The sequence below is a fragment of the Equus przewalskii genome, chromosome 28 (genome assembly GCF_037783145.1).
Source record: "Equus przewalskii isolate Varuska chromosome 28, EquPr2, whole genome shotgun sequence".
NCBI lineage: Eukaryota > Metazoa > Chordata > Mammalia > Perissodactyla > Equidae > Equus > Equus przewalskii.
This window is the reverse complement of record NC_091858.1, coordinates 13,174,513-13,192,765: the sequence shown is the minus strand read 5'-3', so window position 1 is coordinate 13,192,765 and position 18,253 is coordinate 13,174,513. Positions and strand designations below refer to the sequence as shown.

Below are 18,253 nucleotides of genomic sequence, written 5' to 3'. Positions count from 1 at the left end.
TAGACAATAGAGACCGAGAGGCAACTTCAGGCAGGGCTTTGCTGAGAAAGTGATTTTGAAGCGTGAGACCTGAATAATGAGAAAGAACCAGCCATAAGAGCCTTCATGGCCTGGGGAACAGTAAATGCAAAAGCCCTAGCTCTGTGTTTTGAGGAACAGTCATTCACCAATTCAACCAATACCTTTATACATCGAGCACCTACCAGTACCTAACAGCACCTGCCAGGCACCGTTCTGGAGATACGGCAGTGAATAAAACAAAATTCCAGGGTTGGGAGAAGAAAACAGGCCAGTATAATTGAAGCAATGTAAATTAGGGGAAAATTGGAACAAGAGGAGGCAGAACAGTGGCAGCTTGGAGTAGAACTGAGCAGGATTGGAATAAAGGTAATAGAGAATTTTGTTCTCAACATGCTATGTTTGAGGTGACCATTACGCATCCAGGTAAACAGGTCAAATAGACACTTGGATATACAAGTCTGAATTTCAAAGCTAAGGTAAACTTGGTAATTATGTTATCAAAATGAAGAAAGTATTTAATGCCACAGGAAGTGATACAATGCATAGGGAGACGATTTGATGTGGCAAAGGAGTCCCAGGACCAAACGAAGAGAACACTGTCATTTGAACCTTGAGCAGAAGAAGATCCTAGAAAGAGTCTGAAAAGTAACCTCTTGTGAGGTACAAAAAAAACCAGGAGAGTAGTGGTGTGGTAGTTGAGAGAAAAAGAGAATGGTCAACAGTGTGCACTGTTGTTGAAAGTTTGAATCAAAAAGTGACCTTTGGACTTTGCAATATAAAGGTCACTAATTACCTTAACAAGAGAATTTCTGGCATTTGACATCCTGTCATTTGCTATGTACAGTTCTAGACTGTGGTGAACAAAACATAAAAGGTTGTACTAACTTACATTCTAGTGGGAGAGAAAGCCAACAAATAATATAGTTAAGATCAATAAGTGCTCTCAAGAAGACAACAAGGTAATATGATTTCAAGTGCTATAATAAACAGGATGTCCAGGAAAGGTTCTGAGAAGCTACCATCTGAGCTGAGATCTAAATGATAAGAGGCAGTTTCTTAAAATGTCTCTGAGACCTACCAATAGCAATGTGTCAATCTGATTTGGATCCTTATTCAAACAAACCATAAAATAAGTGACATTTATGGGACAATTGGAAATTTGAACAATGATTCATATATGATGGTATTAAAGCATTATTTTGGGGGTGTGATAAATGTACTATGGCTATGTTATTTCTAAGAATACTTTTAGAAACATACTGAAATATTAAAGATGAAAAATTGTCTTGAATTTTCTTCAAAATAATATGGGAGGTGGAGGGAAGTGGGTGAGAGTATAGACAAAACAACATTGTGTGTTAATTGTTGAGGGTAGCTGATGGTACATGGAAGTTCATTATACTAATATGACTACTTTTTTATATGTTTAACTTCTTCCATAATAAAAAGTTTTTTAAAAACTAAAATCTTCTCTGAGGTTTCTCTGATCTGATCTATAAGAGTTAGTGATTCCAAGCTAACAAAATTGTGGAGAGGATTAAATTAGAGAAATATTTAAAGCACCAGGCATATAGCAGCTGCTCAATAAACCACAGCTCTCTTCCTCTCACCCCATCCCCATCTTTGCGAATTAACTTTGGAGGATGGGAAGCCATCTGGATAAAAAATTTTGAAACTATGAAAAGTAACACTGATTAACTATTATGTAAGAATACTTAGAGAACATTTAAAAGATATAACATTAATCTCTAGGGTTCACTTGGTAAACTGAAGAAAACTGACATTCTACCTTTTTCAGACAATTATTTTCAAGCTTTGGTTTGCATAGGAAAGCTTTAGGGTGCTTATTAAAGTTTCAGATTCCTGGGCTCTGCCCATGAAAGTTCTGATTCAGAAGGTCTGGAGTTGGGACCCAGGAATTTGCATTTTTAAAAAGCATCCCAAAGAATTCTGTATAGGTGGTCTTTGAATTACAACATTTGGAAACACTGTTTTTAAGGTCTCAAATGACTCCAGACAGCCTCTGTAGACCAAAAATAGTCCTTAGGGTAATGAGTGTTTTCTTCTTTCTAGAAACACTGTGGATCTCATGGACAAGTCAAAGGAGCACAATCTCTTAGGATTCCATGACACTGGAAGCAAAAGACCATAGATCTCTCTAACCCGAAGAACAATCCCAGTTGCCCCTTAATGTCACGAAGGATGCATGTCTGTAATGCCTAATCCATTTGTATTCACAAGAGGAAATTAGAGGACTAGCACTTAACTCAGCCACTGGGGCTTGTGGAAGCCCCAAAAGGCTCCCTAAAATGTAGTCCTTCCCCCAGAAGTCAAGCTACGAGCCTGAGTTGAGAACCTATCACTTTCCACCACCAATACCAACACCACGGATCAGTTATCTCTACTATGTTCCCTCAGCCCTCCCTGCTTTTGAGGATGGAATACTGTGGAACAAATCAAGAAAAAATGTTAGTGGTGACTACTTGGGATGGAATCATTTACTTCTCCAGGAATTCTACCTACTCTTTTCAAGATGGCTGGGAGGAGGAGGCAGATGCCAGCTTCAGTTTAGAGAATGAAGCTCGTGGTTCGCAGACTGTCTCAACAGCATTTCCATAACATGTTCAAGTGCGCCTAGTGTTTTTGCTACCACAATCCTTAAATGGAAACTCTTTCTTCATGTACAGAAGATGGCAGAACTTTCTGCACTAACTTGAATAGAAAAAAATTCTACTCCACAAGATATCTATAGATTTATTTGAGACATGAAGCCTCAAGTGACCTGTTTTTAAAAAAAATTGTAATTCAACTCCAGAAGTAGTGGAGGGAAGCAGGGTGGACAATAACTTTCCCTTCCCAGTGGTTCTCATCTTAACGTATGTTGGGAACATCTCTTCCAACCATTCACAAAACAGAGTTTTATATGCCAGTTTATCTTATTGTGGTGACTCAAAAGATTGAAAAATTCGAATCTTATGTGACCCATCTCTTCTTGAATCTTTTTAAAACCCTTCAAAAGAGTCTCCTTGCTGAGACAGAAAAAAAAGAAAAAATTCCTTATAGTATAGGACCCTCCTGTCCCCACTCCAACCGGGAGCAATTCCATTGGCCTTCTCTCTCCAACAGACCAAGCTCCTGGCTTCCAGAGTTTGCCCCCTGGCTCACCCCCCCAGTACACTATCCCCTCTGGGCTTCCCTTTTCTCTTGTAGTTACACACACCTCTTCATCCCTCCGTTGCCCCTCCCTCGGGAAAATCTTTTCTGATGATCTAAATCAAAGGCTATCATAAGACTGTCGACCCATTTTCCTAGCAATGATCATAGTTGCAATTTTACACCTTTTTGTCTCTCTCTGTCTCTCACTAAACTGCAAGCTCCAAGCTCCGTGAGGACAGAAACCATGCCTAGTTCTGCTCACCTCAGTGCCTAGCCCTGCTTCCCACACATAGTAAATGTTCAATAAATTTGCAGGCTGACTTAAACGCATTTGTACCTCTGCTTTCTCCAGTTTTTTTTTCTAGCCCTGTTACTACTAAAGAAACCCAGCGATTCTCACAGACTCCCAAGAGCTCGGATTTGTACTGAATCCGCCTTTTCCTGGGTCCCGCTGATCCTGTCTCTGTAGGTGGGTTCTCAGAGGAACCCTGATTCTGTGCAAGACACCGAGGAGCCAAGTGCAGACGACCCACCTAGCCTCACTTCTTTAGTCCAAGGCTGGGGAGGAGACAGAAACGGATGCGCTTTAACGAACGCACAGTTATCCGCCAAAGACATCACACCCCGCCTCCCAAAGGACGGCGGCCGCTCGCTCTCCTTTCTCCAAGGATGTGCGAGGTTGCGGGATGCGCGATGGGGCTTCGACATGAGGCTCCGTCGCCCTGAGCGGACCCTGGAGGCGGCCGCCAGCCTGCACGACCCGGAGCCGGGCCGGGGGCGGAAGGCCTCGCAGGGCGGCGGTCGGCCGGAGATCTGAGCACGGAAGGCAGGGGTCAGCCCCGCGCCCCCAAGCCCGGCGCGCCCCCCGCGCCCCCGCGCGATCGCGAGCCGCCGGCGGAAGTGCTGCGTCGCGCACTTCCGGGTGTTGTCTGCCCGCCGCCGCTGCCGCCGCCGCCGCGCGTCTCCGGTCTCCCGGCCGCAGCCGCCTCGGGTCCTGGAGCCAGGAGCGACGTCAGCGCCATGGCCGGCATCAAAGGTGGGCCGGGGGCGCGGGGCGCCGGAGGCCCGGGGGCCGGAACGAGGGGAGGGGCCCGCGGCTCCCCCACGCCGCCTGCCCCGGCCGGGCGCGCGCCGCGGGGTCCCTGCGCCGGCGGGCGACCCCGGACCCGACCCCCGCCGCCGCCCGCGCAGCCCCGGAGCGGAGGTGGGCGCGGCGCGCTCGGGAAGGACGGCGCCTGGGGGACCCCCGCTTTCTGCTGATCTCAGCAGCCTGTACCCCGCCGTCGCCCCCCGTGCCGGGAATGAAGTGGTCCGCGGGCTCTGAGGAGTCCCGCAGCGACTCGGGCCATCGAACTCGTTTTGCAGGAGTTTGCATCCGACAGAGAGTCGGGCGCAGTGTGGTTTGGAGGGGGTGGAGGCCGCCAGGGATGCCAGTTACGGAAAATCAGTGTCATCTCCCACTTGAAGGCACGAGTGCGATCTTCGGGTGCCGAGCCGAGCCGAGTCCCCCAGGAACGCCCTAGAAGGGCTTAGGGACCGTTCTTTCCGAAACCTTGGCCATCACATCCGCTCTCAGGACCGGTGCTCGAAGCTTGACCCGCTCCTAAAACGGATGCATTTTGATTTGTCGTGTTTGTCGCATGGGGGAGATCCTATAAGCGACCCCAAAGTTCTCCTTTTCTCTTCCCTCTCCTCAGTTGCACGTTGAGGCTTTTTCACATTTCAAAGTTTTTATTTAGTTGGGTTTTTTTTAAAAGATAAAATAGCGTTAAAACTTCATGAGAAATTACTCGTTTATTCGTGCATTTTCTTGAGAAAAAAGAATGTTGCATTCTTTCCAATGTTTTGTTAGTTCGATTAGGAGCAAATAAAGCGTTTTCAACTTAAACATCTTGACAACGAATTACATTGATTTCCTGACCTGCGGCTTTGTAGAAGGGGCGAACAGGAAGTGAGAACTTTGATAGCAGTGTTTTTCTGCGTATTTTATTTCCCTCAAGGACAGCTTTTGTTGAGCTGCTTTCCCAGAGTCACATTTTGACTTTAATGTCTGAAAGCGTTTCATTTCCCATGTAAAACGTTGTCATTTGAGCAACTGGCATACTTTCCGATCTTTTTTTGGACTATAGTAGATCTTTTCAAATCCTCGTATGAAAAAACAGTTATGGTAGACTGCTGTGGTTTTTAGGATGTTGCCAGTTTCCCTGTTCTTCCCCGTTTCTTCGGTGTCATTAATGCAGGAGTCACTGTCTTAAACAACTTTGTGATTCTCTTCTCCAAATAGAGGTAAATATTAATCAGGTGAAAGTGTCTCAGATGGACTTGTGCTTCCACTTTTGGTTTCAGGAATTATGATTGTTTACCAGGATATTTTCTTCCTGTTGGCCTACCTTTATATTAAGGTGAAGTGTTGCTGTAATTGGAGTCCATTACTTATTTCTTGAGCTGTTTGCCTATTACTTTGTTATAGATCGGATTTTTCTGGTAACTCCCAGGTTGGGGAACTGGTCCCTTCTCCTACTCTAATTTCTTTGTAATCACAGAACCAGCACCCTGTCTCTAGAGAGTTTAGATAATTGGGCTGGTCCATCCCTAGCCGAGAGGCTTTGGGAGTAGAAACCAGACTCATCTAAGTTTTGTCTTCCAAGTGTTGCATCACTCAATTACGGTATAAATTCTGGCCTTTTTGATGTGTCATCCAGGACAACCATTTGTATACAAATGATGAAATTTGTATGTAAATCAGCCTAGTTACTGACTTCATAAGATTGGAGAAACTTTCGAAGAGTACTTTTTGAGCACTGTGTTAACCCCATTGGCTTTTATCTTAGTATGATTGGGAAGTGAAATGTCACATAAAATTATTTTTTGATACCTGAATTTTAGTTCCTTGATTTTTTTTAGCAAATCATCTTTCCTTAACTTTGAAAAGTATACTCAAAGAATTTAGACTTGTTTTTTGATGATAGAAACATAAGTAATTGTTCTCTGTCATGGAACATAGTTACCCTCAGAGAGCATCCAGTCCTAAGTCTGCTTGCCTCTTAGCCAAGATTACTGCAAACTGGCATGCTTTTTGAGATTTTTCGGCCTGATTTGAATTTTTTCCAGTCTCCTCCCTCCTGTCAGAGGGCAGATCTTGCTTATATGCAGTTCTACCTCCTATTTCTCATTTGTTTCAAAATGCGAAACAAGATCCTCAAACTTACAAAACTTTTTGTTACAAGATACAGGCAACAGTGATCATTTCTAGGAAGGGGAAGTTACTTTTCACTTAATTTTGTTCTGGATATATGCATTGCTGTTGAAAATATATATATATATAAATGAGCATAGATGCTTCTTTAAAATAAAAGAGTTTTTTTCCTGCTTTTTCCCCCCCAAATCCCCCCAGTACATAGTTGTATATTTTAACTGTGGGCCCTTCTAGTTGTGGCATGTGGGACACCGCCTCAACATGGCCTAATGAGCAGTGCCATGTCCGCGCCCAGGATCCGAACCAGCAAAACCCTGGGCCGCTGAAGCAGAGCATGAGAACTTAACCACTTGGCCACGGGGCTGGCCCCACAAAATAAAAATTTTTTATTCTGCTGAAATTCACACACAATTTTGTCACCAAAAAAAATGGATAAATAACCTCTGAATAAGAGCCTAAGGGTCTGCTTATAAAGAATGTTAGCTTTAATGTATAGGCTTCATGACATCTGTTGTGTCTCTTTAGTGACCTTTGTTTCCTCCAGGATTCTAAGCTATATTCTGGCTTCTGAATAAATAAGGTGTTAACATAGACTATTTATAGTGGTGAACTTGGCTGTTTGACAGCTACATTCAAAAAGTGGAGATGGCTTTTACTTCTTCACCACGTCTTAAGACAAGTGTCTTTGGTGTTCAGAGAATGATTTGCATTTTAGATCTAGTCCAGCTCTCATTTTATAGAAGAAAGAACTGCCACTCCGATAACTCATGCAGACAGCTAGGAAGTGGCTGGTAGGCGGTAGGACCCAGTGTCACCTGACTTTCAGTTCTATGCTGTTTCTTCTCTGCTGCATTAGACACATCTTTATCTGGCTTCCGCTTATCTCCCCTTCTCTTTTGTTTTCCTTTTTGGTTCCTTTCATTCATTCCACAAATATTTATCACTGAGTGTTAAGAGCTGGGGCATGAGCATCAGCAACAACAAAAAAACTTTTTCCCCGCTCTGGCGGAGAGAACAATTTAGAAGGAAAGACAAATAGAAATCAATACAAAATTACGCCTGTGATAACTGAGCAAAGAGGAGTAGAGTGCAAAGAGGGCTTTTGCCCATGCGTGTCCCTCTGCCTGGCATGCCCCCCCCCCCCCCCGTTGGTGGGCCTGTGATTTACTCCCTCATTTCATATGGATCTCTGCTCCTGCGTCACCTCATCAGAGACGCCTTTCCAGGCCACTGGGTCTAGAACAGCACTCCTATCTCCTTACACTGCCTGATTTTTTTCATAGCACTTGACATTTATTTGCTTGCTTTTTTTCTTTTTAATCATTTTATTCACCTGCTAAAATGTAAGCCTCATGAAAGCAAGAGCTTTTTCATTGTTCTGTCTCCAGCATCAAGAAGAGTGTGTGAGGAGCCAGCCTGGTGGCGTAGTGGTTAAGTTCAGGTGCTTCCAGGGTTTTGCCGATTTGGATCCTGGGCACAGACCTAGCACTGCTCATCAAGCTGTGCTGAGGCGGCGTCCTACATAGCAGAGCTAGAAGGACCTATAACTAGAATATACAACTATGGATGGGGAAGCTTTGGGGAGAAGAAGAAGAAGAAAAAAGATTGGCAGCAGATGTTAGCTCAGAGCCATTCTTTAAAAAAAAAAAGTGTGTGGCACACTTTAGGTGCTCAGTAGATATTTGTTGAGTGAAGAATGAATGAATATAATAGGGAGATTTGGTCTAGTCAGGAGGTTTGGAAAAACTTCACTGAGGAAGAGATGATTGAGCTGGATCTGAGGAAGAGTCGGAGTTAACTTGGAGGGAAGAGGAGAGGAGTGGGACTAGAATGCAAGCTCTCTGAGTTTGCAAGGGCCTTGTCTCATGTACTAACAGACCTCTAGCACCTGTTATGTATTTGGCTCTCAGTAAATATTTCTTGAATGGAATGAATAAATGAAAAGGTGTCTGAGGTAGGCGGGACAGCATGTGCAAAGGCCCTGTGGGTGAGGGAGCCTGCTGATTTCCAGGAAAGGATAGGCCAGTGTAACAGGAGTGCAGAAAGCTGGAGGGAGCAGCCTGGTGGGATATGTGTCGGGAGAAGTAAGCAGGGCAGATGATGACACCTGTTATGAACTGAAAAAGCGAATGGTAAACTCAGCATTTTTCCTCACAATTTCCATTGCATTCCATTGTAAACGTAAAATTTCTCGTTTGCTGTAAAAAAAAATTTTTTTTCTTTTTCTCTTTTTTTTTGTAACTGAAAATATAGTGGCATTAAGGACGAAGTAAATGTGTTCAGGCTTGTCATGACCTACGTCAGTGATCTAATGAAAACAAAATCTGCCAGGCTACCATGTCAGTGGTGTCCTTGATTATGACCATTTTAATTCAGAGAAGTGTATCAGTAGTGCTTGGCAGCATTTAACCCCTTTACTGTTAGTTTTGGTTTGTGTATCATAGCTTTTGTCTTGGTAACTTTTAGACCTTCTGCAGCTCTTTTGAATTTTAACATTTCTGTTAAGGTTAGTAGACTGCATCGTTTAGAGAAAAAGGGCAGTTATTCTCTTAGCCACTGCAATTGCAGAAATACAGGTTATATAGAACTCAAAATAAATTGATCATTTAGTTCTTTGCTTAATTCTAGGCCACTGATGAACAATGTGTCTATTCAAGAAAGTTGTTTGTACTCTCTGATATATGTGGAAACACTTTATAAAATATAATGCTTTGTGTAAGTATGTGTGTGTGTAACTTTAGATACTGTATTTCACCTGTAGAAACTTTATTCCACGTATAGAATGTATCTGTTGCTTGTGATAATGCCTTAAAATAGCGCGACGGCAGAAGGGTTTGTACCCATTACCCTGCGCGCTACCTAATGTGTGGGAGGTTAGGGAAGGAAGCCCAGCAGTAGTTTTGCAGACTATTTAAACATCTGTAACAAAATAAGTCAATTAAAATGATTATCTGCAGATATCCGGGGACCTTTTTTTCTTAGCAGTTGTGTGCCCCTTGCGAGTGTACGTACAAGAAGCGGGAGCTGATCAGGAGAGGTTTTCGCTAGGATGCAGCTTCTAAAGTCCAGTAAAGCTGACAGTGTGGAGCCCCTCCTCATCCTGCTTTTTCCAAACTGTAATGATCTGTGGAGTAAACAATACGAACGCCTGCAGGAGCATTGATCTTGCAGGCTGGAATGCTCGCTAGAAATGGGACCAGTAACTGGGGAACATGTGGGTGCTAGCAATAGCTCAGGGCTTTGAAAACCAGTACTGCTTTCTTTTACCTTGAGGATGCCACAAAAGACTTATTCTGAGACTAGATAACTTACACTTTTGAAAATAACTCGCTTTGACTACATTGATTTTTTGCATGTTTTCTTTTGTTTTTTGCTTCTAGGATGACAGGTAATGTTCGGACTGCTAATATTAATATTAATTTAAAAATATTAATTTCATCTAATTGGTATTTCTATTTGACTTTTTATTTACTTTGCAGCTCTGATTAGTTTGTCCTTTGGAGGAGCCATTGGGCTGATGTTTTTGATGCTTGGCTGTGCCCTTCCAATATACAAGTATGTAAATTTTTTGTCTTTTTGAGTATTTATGGGTAAAATGTTTCTACTTTTAGATTAAAGCTTTAAAAACGTTAAAAAAATTTTTAATTTTTAAAACTTAATTGTTAAAAAAATTAAAAATTAAAGCTTTTCTGCAGAAGTAATCCTGCAAAAAGTTCTTTTACCAAGGACAAAATCTGTTTAAAAGTCTTCACTTAAAATTGGTTTGTAAAGTTTTTAGGACACCAGGTTCGAAAAAGACTTTGGGCTGTTGCTCCTTGCCTACTCCTCAGTCTGTAACGGCAAGATAACACAACAGGAGCCCTGCGCTACTACCCAATTTTGAGCACCTACTGATACAGTTAAATACAAGAAAATTAAAAATATCTTTTCAGCAAAAAATGCCATAAGCAGAGTCAAGAGACAATTGCCTAAGAAAAAAAGTCACGTAAGCAATTCATTTCCTTAGGATAGAAAGAGCTTTTAAAAATTACTAAGATAGGTTAGTAAGAAAAATGTAGACAACTAAATAGAAAAATGAACAACAAATATGAAAATAGAACTGAAAATTGTTAATAAGCACATGAAAATATACTCATCCTCTCTCAAAATTAAGTGAAATCCATTGATAAAAATGATACGTACAGACAGGCGCTGTGGTGTCTGGGAGGGAGAGTAAGTAGATGTGGTCTTCTTGGAGCCAGTGGGTTTGTAGCTCTCAAAATGTTTATTTCCTTTGAATTAGCCCTTCCACTTCTTAGAATTTCTCATACAAATTTCCTTGTAGTTGTTTGCACACATATGTGTAGTGGAGGGAGAATATGGATGTTCATGGCAGCCTTGATAAGAATAACCAAAAAAAACTGGAAGCATCCTAAAGTTCTATCATAAGAAAAATGGTTAAGTTATGATACCTCCATCAATGGAAATACTAGGCAGTCTTGAAAAGGATGAGGGAGCTGTAAGTGCTAATATATAAAGATGTTTAAGATACATTGTTAAATGAAAAAGTGCAGGATTCATTCACATTTTTAAAGTTTGTCTGTATGAAAATATGGAAGGATCCAGAAGAAGCTCAATAGGAGAGTGGGAAAGAGAAGGCGGAGGAGACGTGGGCAACTCTGTTTTCACTTTCTCTGCTTTTGTATTTTTTGAATTTTTTTCTTAAGCATGTATCCATTTACAATTTTTTTTATTCTCAAAATATTTAGGAAAAGATTTTTAGGAAAAACATAAAGATAAATCTTTGCTTATTATAAGCCTCTAAGTACAAACAAACCTCCAGTATGATGTGTATTTTATTTTATAGCAGTTTTAAAGACCATCTACTTCTTTTTAACTTTTTATCTTGAAATGATTACAGACTCTCAAGAAGTTGCACATGTGGTACAGAGGTCCCCTGGACCCTTCACACAGCTTCCCCCAGTGGTAATATCTTACATAACTGTAGTTCTCAAAACCAGGAAATGACGTTGGCACAATACAATAGCTAGACTATAGGCTAAACGCCATCTATTTTTATTGTGACAAATTCTGTATTCTGACTGAAAATCTTCACTGTTACTTTCAGTTCATTTTCTGCATTTTGGTTTCAGTATTTTGGGAGTTCCTAGTGACTTAAAGAAAGTTTTGGGGTGTTCCAGCTTTATGCTAAAACAGGATATCATACATTAGAAGTAGGAAAGGCATGAATCTTAAATTTTAAAAATTGCCATGTTAATATTCCCATTTTCCATGTGTCTATTTATAACATAAATTGAAAAATATTTTTAATTTTGGGTCTTAATTCCAACTGTTGTAATTTATAGAACATTTTCTTTTAATATGAGAAATATTTAACCATTGTGTCCTAGTTGATTTTAGGAATACTGTGACTCTAAATGTTTCTCTTTTCAGTGTTCAGGTTGTAGCTTACTTTTAAAACTGTGCCATGTTTTGTAACTTGCAATATTCCTTTGGTCCGTATTTTATAAAAGCCTACTTTATGTGTAAGAAAATGACAGAGAGAGCAAAAACTACATTATCTTATTTTTCTTTTTCTAGCCAATACTGGCCCCTCTTTGTTCTGTTTTTTTACATCCTTTCACCTATTCCATACTGCATAGCAAGAAGGCTGGTGGATGACACCGACGCTATGAGCAATGCTTGTAAGGAACTTGCCATATTTCTTACCACAGGCATTGTTGTCTCCGCTTTTGGACTCCCTATTGTATTTGCCAGAGCACATCTGGTAAGTGAATACATTCTTCTGACTGTGTGAAACTTTTCTCAGGAAAAATTTTTTGTTAAATGACATGAAGAGATGAGAGACATAGGAACCTAGAGGATAGAGGAGGATAGAGATAAAAATCTTACTTTTGTTGGTGTTAACTGATAAAATTGATATTGGAGAGCATGGCTGGGGTCTGTGGCAGCTGTTGGCTTGCCAACACTTGACTCTCAGAGTGGGGCACATCAGCTCGCCCAGTGCTGAGCAACCACAGGACACAGAAGACCCGAGGAGATCTCGTGTTCTTTTCAGGTGGGGAAGTACGAAGAGGGGAAGGGGCTGGGCTATATATATGCACTCCCCACCCCCCCCCACCCCCCCCCCACAACTCACTAGTCAGATTCTCTCCTCCATCCCCACGGTGGCAGAGAAGGCAGAGAGGACAGGCTGGCCACCCTTCCACATGGAGCGGGCGATTACTCCCGCTGCCCCTTTAAAAGAATGTACGCAAGTGTGTTTTCATCTCTGATTCTTTAAATTTGATCTGCTCTCTAAATAAAATTTTAGTTTCGCTAAGGAAGAGTCAGAGCAAATTTCTTTATAAACAGAAAATTGCAGAATTTTGTGCTAACGCCTCATAGCCCAGAACTCAGGCTTGCTTTTGAATGATCATCATCATCTATGACTCTGTCTTTCTAAAGGAACCAGAGATAAATAGAAACAGCAAAACAGACATGCCATTGAGTGTTCGGTAGTGCAAAAGTCATTACTACAAGTCTCTTATTTGTTTTAAATCATGGTTGCCATACAGCTAGAACCTTGATTTGCGTTTTGTTTTCTTGTTTTCACATGTGTATTAACTGAGTGTTTATATCTTATTTCCATAGATTGAGTGGGGAGCTTGTGCACTTGTTCTCACAGGAAACACAGTCATCTTTGCAACTATACTGGGCTTTTTCTTGGTCTTTGGAAGCAATGACGACTTCAGCTGGCAGCAGTGGTGAAAGGAGTTACTGAACTGTCGCCAAGTGGACTTGTTGTCATTTGTTGGCCATCCATGCACACCGGAGATGGGTGGTCATGCTGAGTGGTATAGCAAGCCTCCTGGGGGTATTCGAGGTGCTCCCTTCTCACTTTTATTGTAAGCATACTATTTTCACAGAGACTTGCTGAAGGATTAAAAGGATTTTCTCTTTTGAAAAAGCTTGACTGATTTCACACTTATCTATAGTATGCTTTTTGTGGTGTCCTGCTGAATTTAAATATTTATGTGTTTTCCCTGTTCATTTTCTTTTTTTAATCAATATGCAATGTCAAACATTTTTTCAATGTAATAACCATCTGCATTGGTTAGGAATTGGATTTCTGCTGGCTATTACTGGGCTAAAAGACATCTTTTCTCTTAAAATTATTTAACCTCCATTATTACAAAAAGTTATGAAAATAAGTTTTCAGTCAGTCAGGATGACATCACTCTCGATTATATGCAGACTTGCAGGCTGTTGGCACACCTTATAGACTATGTACTCTTTGCAAATCTAGCTGTATCTATACCTCAGAAGGGCCAAGTTCATGCCCACGCCCTCCATAAGGATTGCTGGTTTTGCCTGTAAGCAGGTGTTTTGTGAATTGAAAATTATTTTATGGAATTGCTACAAAGAAGTGCTTTTCTTCTCAGTTGTTAGAAGAATTTATTGTTAAAGGTAAGGATGTAAAAAGATTTTTGAGATACGGTTTTTATTTATGTTTATTATAGTTAAAGTGAGTGAGTTGCGTTATGGGGAGAAATGACGTTGAAATTCCATTTTTTTGATGCCTGTTCTATTTATAAGTGAAATTTTGATTCTTCTATCAGCCTTTCATGTTTTACCGTGGGTAAAATGGACATACATGGAACTACTGATAAAGGAAGTTATATGTTTGCATCATATATACCATAAAACCTTTCCCCACTTCCTCCTTTTAACTTATTTTATATGTTGTATATATTAAGTAAAAAAACTTTTCAAATATAGTTTAATAACATTTTAAATTAGAGGTGTTTAACTCACCCGGAAAGTCATTGCTATGGCATACATGCGGAGCGCCCCCTGCCCCACAAGGCCTTGCCATGATTAACAAGCAACTTGTTAGTCTTGCAGATAATTCATGCATTAACAATTTAGGATTTAGACCATGCTAATTGTAGTTTTTATTCTCTAGGGTTATATCATATGTAATTTAAAAATATTTAAGACAAGTTTCCTGTATACCTCTCAACTATTTTGATTTTTTATTTCCTCATGATAGATCTGCTGTCTCTTTTCAAATGGCATTTATTGTGTGTTTAATGCAAAGTAGCCAAATCCAGCTGTATAGCAGCTTCAGACACAAACCTGACCAAAAAATTCCCAGTGACCAGGCATGACCAAAGTGTAGTGGTCATTTGCATCTCACAATTATCAGTACCTTTTTCAGGAGCTAGTTATGAAAATGTTCAAGTTGGTCTGACAGTATTTTGTTAAGGATATTAGGATGTTTGTTCAGTATACTTACGTAAAAATTGTTTTGCCTTCAGACAAAACTGAGTAATCGTGACAACTGTCTTGTTGTTTTATAAAGTTTATTTCTCAAGAACATGGGAACAAAATTTGGGTTTGTTCAGCTTTTTACTAATGATGCCTAAAGTCCACAGGTTTTATTGCTAAACCCAAGTTGTTACTTTTAGCTGTGAGATGGGAGGCAGAGTGAAGTATCTGTCTGTGGCTGTCCCATTTACATGTTAGGCTGAAGTTGGCTTGCAGTGTTACAATGCTGTAGACCTAGAGAGGAAGGGACAGGCACACATGAATTAGCTGGCGATACAGTTGGGAACTCAGTGCCTGTGATCTACTCGATTTTTTTTGCAGGAAGTGCATTCTCTGGTCCTCCGCCATTTTCTGTTCTAGAACATCAGTGCAGTGCACTGCTACTGTTTTATTCACTTGGCCATAGACTCTTTTTCTAACAGCTGCATATTCTTTCTGTATACTAACTGCATTGGCAGCATTGTGTCTTTGACCTTGCACACTAGCTTGACATAGTGCTGTCTCTGATTTCTAGGCTAGTTACTTGAAGTATGAATTTTCCATAGAATATGCACTGATATTGCATTGCCATTCTTCTATGGAAAGAAGACTTTTGATGATGAAACAATAAAGATTTTAAATATCTATTTTAGTTTCTGGGTGTTTTTGAAATGAAAGTGTACTACACACTTAAGTTCCTGAAGTGCACTATCCATTTTAATAATGTGATATAAAGCAAGTATGACATTAGTTATAATGTTAGACTCGCAGAAGTTTCACTTCTAAAATAAAATTGAAACCATAGTAATAAATATTACAGTGAAGCCCTATGATTTTGAGCTATAGTTAAAGGATTATTAATCTGGAGAAGTAGGTTTTACCTAAACTTTTACAAAAACAGCCATAGACGGTTTTGTTGACATAAAAAGACTACTAATGGTCTAAAGTCAAGGTTGTATTTGTTCTTAAATTTTCAGAACTTTTTTATGACTGCATCTTTTATTATGTACGTATTACCATTCATTATTAGAACATTTTGCTTTTTGCAAACATTTCAAACATAAAGGTAAACACATTCATCCGTGTGGTGCAATGTGAACAGAGAAACGTACTGTTCTCTTTTATCAAACATGAATCTTGTCACAAATTGTCTTAATTATTATCTCATTATATACTTTAAAGATTTCAGGGGGCCGGCCCAGTGGCATGTCGGTTAAGTTTGCACGTTCTGCTTCGGCGGCCCAGGGTTCACCGGTTCGGATCCTGGGTGCGGACATGGCACCGCTCATCAAGTCATGCTGTGGCAGGCGCCCCACATAGAAAAAGTAGAGAAAGATGGGCAGGGATGTTAGCTCAGGGCTAATCTTCCTCCAAAAATGAAAAATAAAAAATTCAGATCATGAGTTCTTCGTGTCTGTGGTAATATGATTTTTTGGACATTGTGAAAATAATCCAGATTTCTACAGTAAACGCTAGAATACTTACATTGAATGTGACTAGATTCTTAAGTTTCAGATAACTTTAAACCAGTTCATCAAATTTAATAAGCAGTCACACAACATTACTATTAAGTGATATGTATGTTTTAGATCTCAGGTTTGCTTTATGGTACATAAAATTGGTGAGAAATTCAAATTCATATTTCTTCCATATAAGCCTGTATTGTCCTTTCTCTCAGTGGAGATTGGGGAGTTCTTATTTTATTGCAGGCCTCCTAATTTTCTGGAATTCCCAGGGACGAGAACATATCTTATAAAATAAGTATACCAGATAACAAGCTTAACTCAAAGAGAGGTAACATTTGTTTTATTTTAACAAAAGTATTAAATGGATCATATATGTTTGTACTTTCTTAGAATATATTAAAACATTATTTTGATTTTTCCATGGTAATTTAGGCTTATCATAAATTATTCTTCCCCTATTTTAAATGGCCCCAGACCTGTATTTTTCTGGGATTGTGTTTTTGCTGGCTTTTCTTACAACTGTTTGTTCCTACTACTTCTTAACTTCTTTTGTTTCTAATTGTCTAATCTATAGTATATTAGTAAGAATGGAAAGTTGTGAGGGAAAAAATGAGGTAACCAAGCTGGCTGAATCGACTGTTAGATAGTTCTGTACACAGTACGTCAGCGGCCTTCATTAGGATGTCTCCCACCTGTTAGACAAATGAAACGCTTTGTGATGAGTAATCTTCCTGCTGAAAGGCTTTTTTAAAAAACTCTCGTTCTTAACTGTGTACCAGATAGTGGGAGGTTGTGAGGGGGAGCACCAGGCAGCAAGTTGTTACCGTGCAGGGCAGCCGCAGAAGCTGTAGAGTTTCGTTTTCTCCACTTTCATGTAGGAGTTATTCTGAGCTTAAGATACTCATCTTAATCTTAATCACACTTTTTCTGATTGCTAAGATCTTCTCTCTCTCTTCACCATTTGTTTTTAACTAAAACAGTCTGAAGATGAAGACAGTTTTACAGTTTATTTTTACAAGAAACTTTGCACCATGTATTTTGCTTCCAGTCTCTTAAAGGTTATTTGAATTCATCCCTGGATTTAGGGCTATTTACTGTAGTCACAACAATTCAAATATTAATTGTTAAAACTTGTAAATTCCCGTTGGGAAGAATAAAACAGAGAAAATCAAACAGTGTTTCCACAAATGAGAAATTATGACCATAAAACGTTCCTTTTTCAATGATTGTTCTGTTTCTCGTTTGTATTTAGGGGCCGTACTAATAGGGGGAAATCAAGAATGTTTTATTTCAGGAGCCAGTAGAAGGGCTAATACTACGAAAGAGAAACTTTGTTGCAGTTTACAACCACAGAAAACATCAAATAGAATAAAATATTAAAGAATAAACATGAGTATTTCCATATGTGTTTGTAAGAGCATTACTACTTTAATTATCTTGATTTATAGTTTGGCATTTAGTATCAGAAATAATCTTTTTCTCTTGGCAGATCAATTTATTGTTTAATATTATGTAAATAGAACTATGACATAAAAGCCAATGAACTGGCATAGATCTGTGAACCTCCCCAAATTAAGACAGATGTTTTCCTGAAAGCTAGGTACACTTACACAGAACATTTGAGAATTGTTTCTAAAGTGTTCACAATTGAACAACTTCCTAGGATTAAACTAAGATGGATGGATTTTAGTTTATTTTTGTCATAATCTAAATCACCAACTCCCAAAACATAGGTTAGAATCAGCTCTAAAACCTAGTTATGAGTATAGCAGTGAAGAAGAGGATATTAGGCTTGTAGAGGAGGAAGAAATATTCCTCTACTTGCTAGGTTCTCCTGGCTGGTCTAAGAATTAAATTGACATGAGACAGAATAACAGGAGAACATCAAATTTAATAACAAGTTTACATAGGGGAAACCCAGGAAAACTGAGTAACTCACCAAAATGGCTGAAGCCACCACCTTAAATACCATCTTCAGCTAAAGACAAAGGAGGATGTTGGGGGTAGTAGTTTTGGTCTTCAGAGGGGGGGAAGGCAATTCACATGGAGATGGAAAAGCAAATTTTTGGTAAATAAATGTTTGCCATACTTTTCAAAGACAATGGGACGTGGGGAGGATTTT

General features: G+C 39.9%; 1 protein-coding gene across 1 annotated transcript; it reads left to right on the top strand.

The window, feature by feature from the left end:
• Window positions 1-3,620: 3,620 nt before the first annotated feature.
• On the top strand, window positions 3,621-17,354 carry LEPROTL1 (leptin receptor overlapping transcript like 1). The gene is made up of 4 exons (XM_070598133.1): window positions 3,621-4,213; window positions 9,853-9,928; window positions 11,954-12,140; window positions 13,007-17,354. Exons 1-4 carry the CDS (start codon window positions 4,198-4,200, stop codon window positions 13,121-13,123), a joined length of 396 nt encoding a protein of 131 aa, XP_070454234.1. The 5' UTR covers window positions 3,621-4,197; the 3' UTR covers window positions 13,124-17,354.
• Window positions 17,355-18,253: the final 899 nt, after the last annotated feature.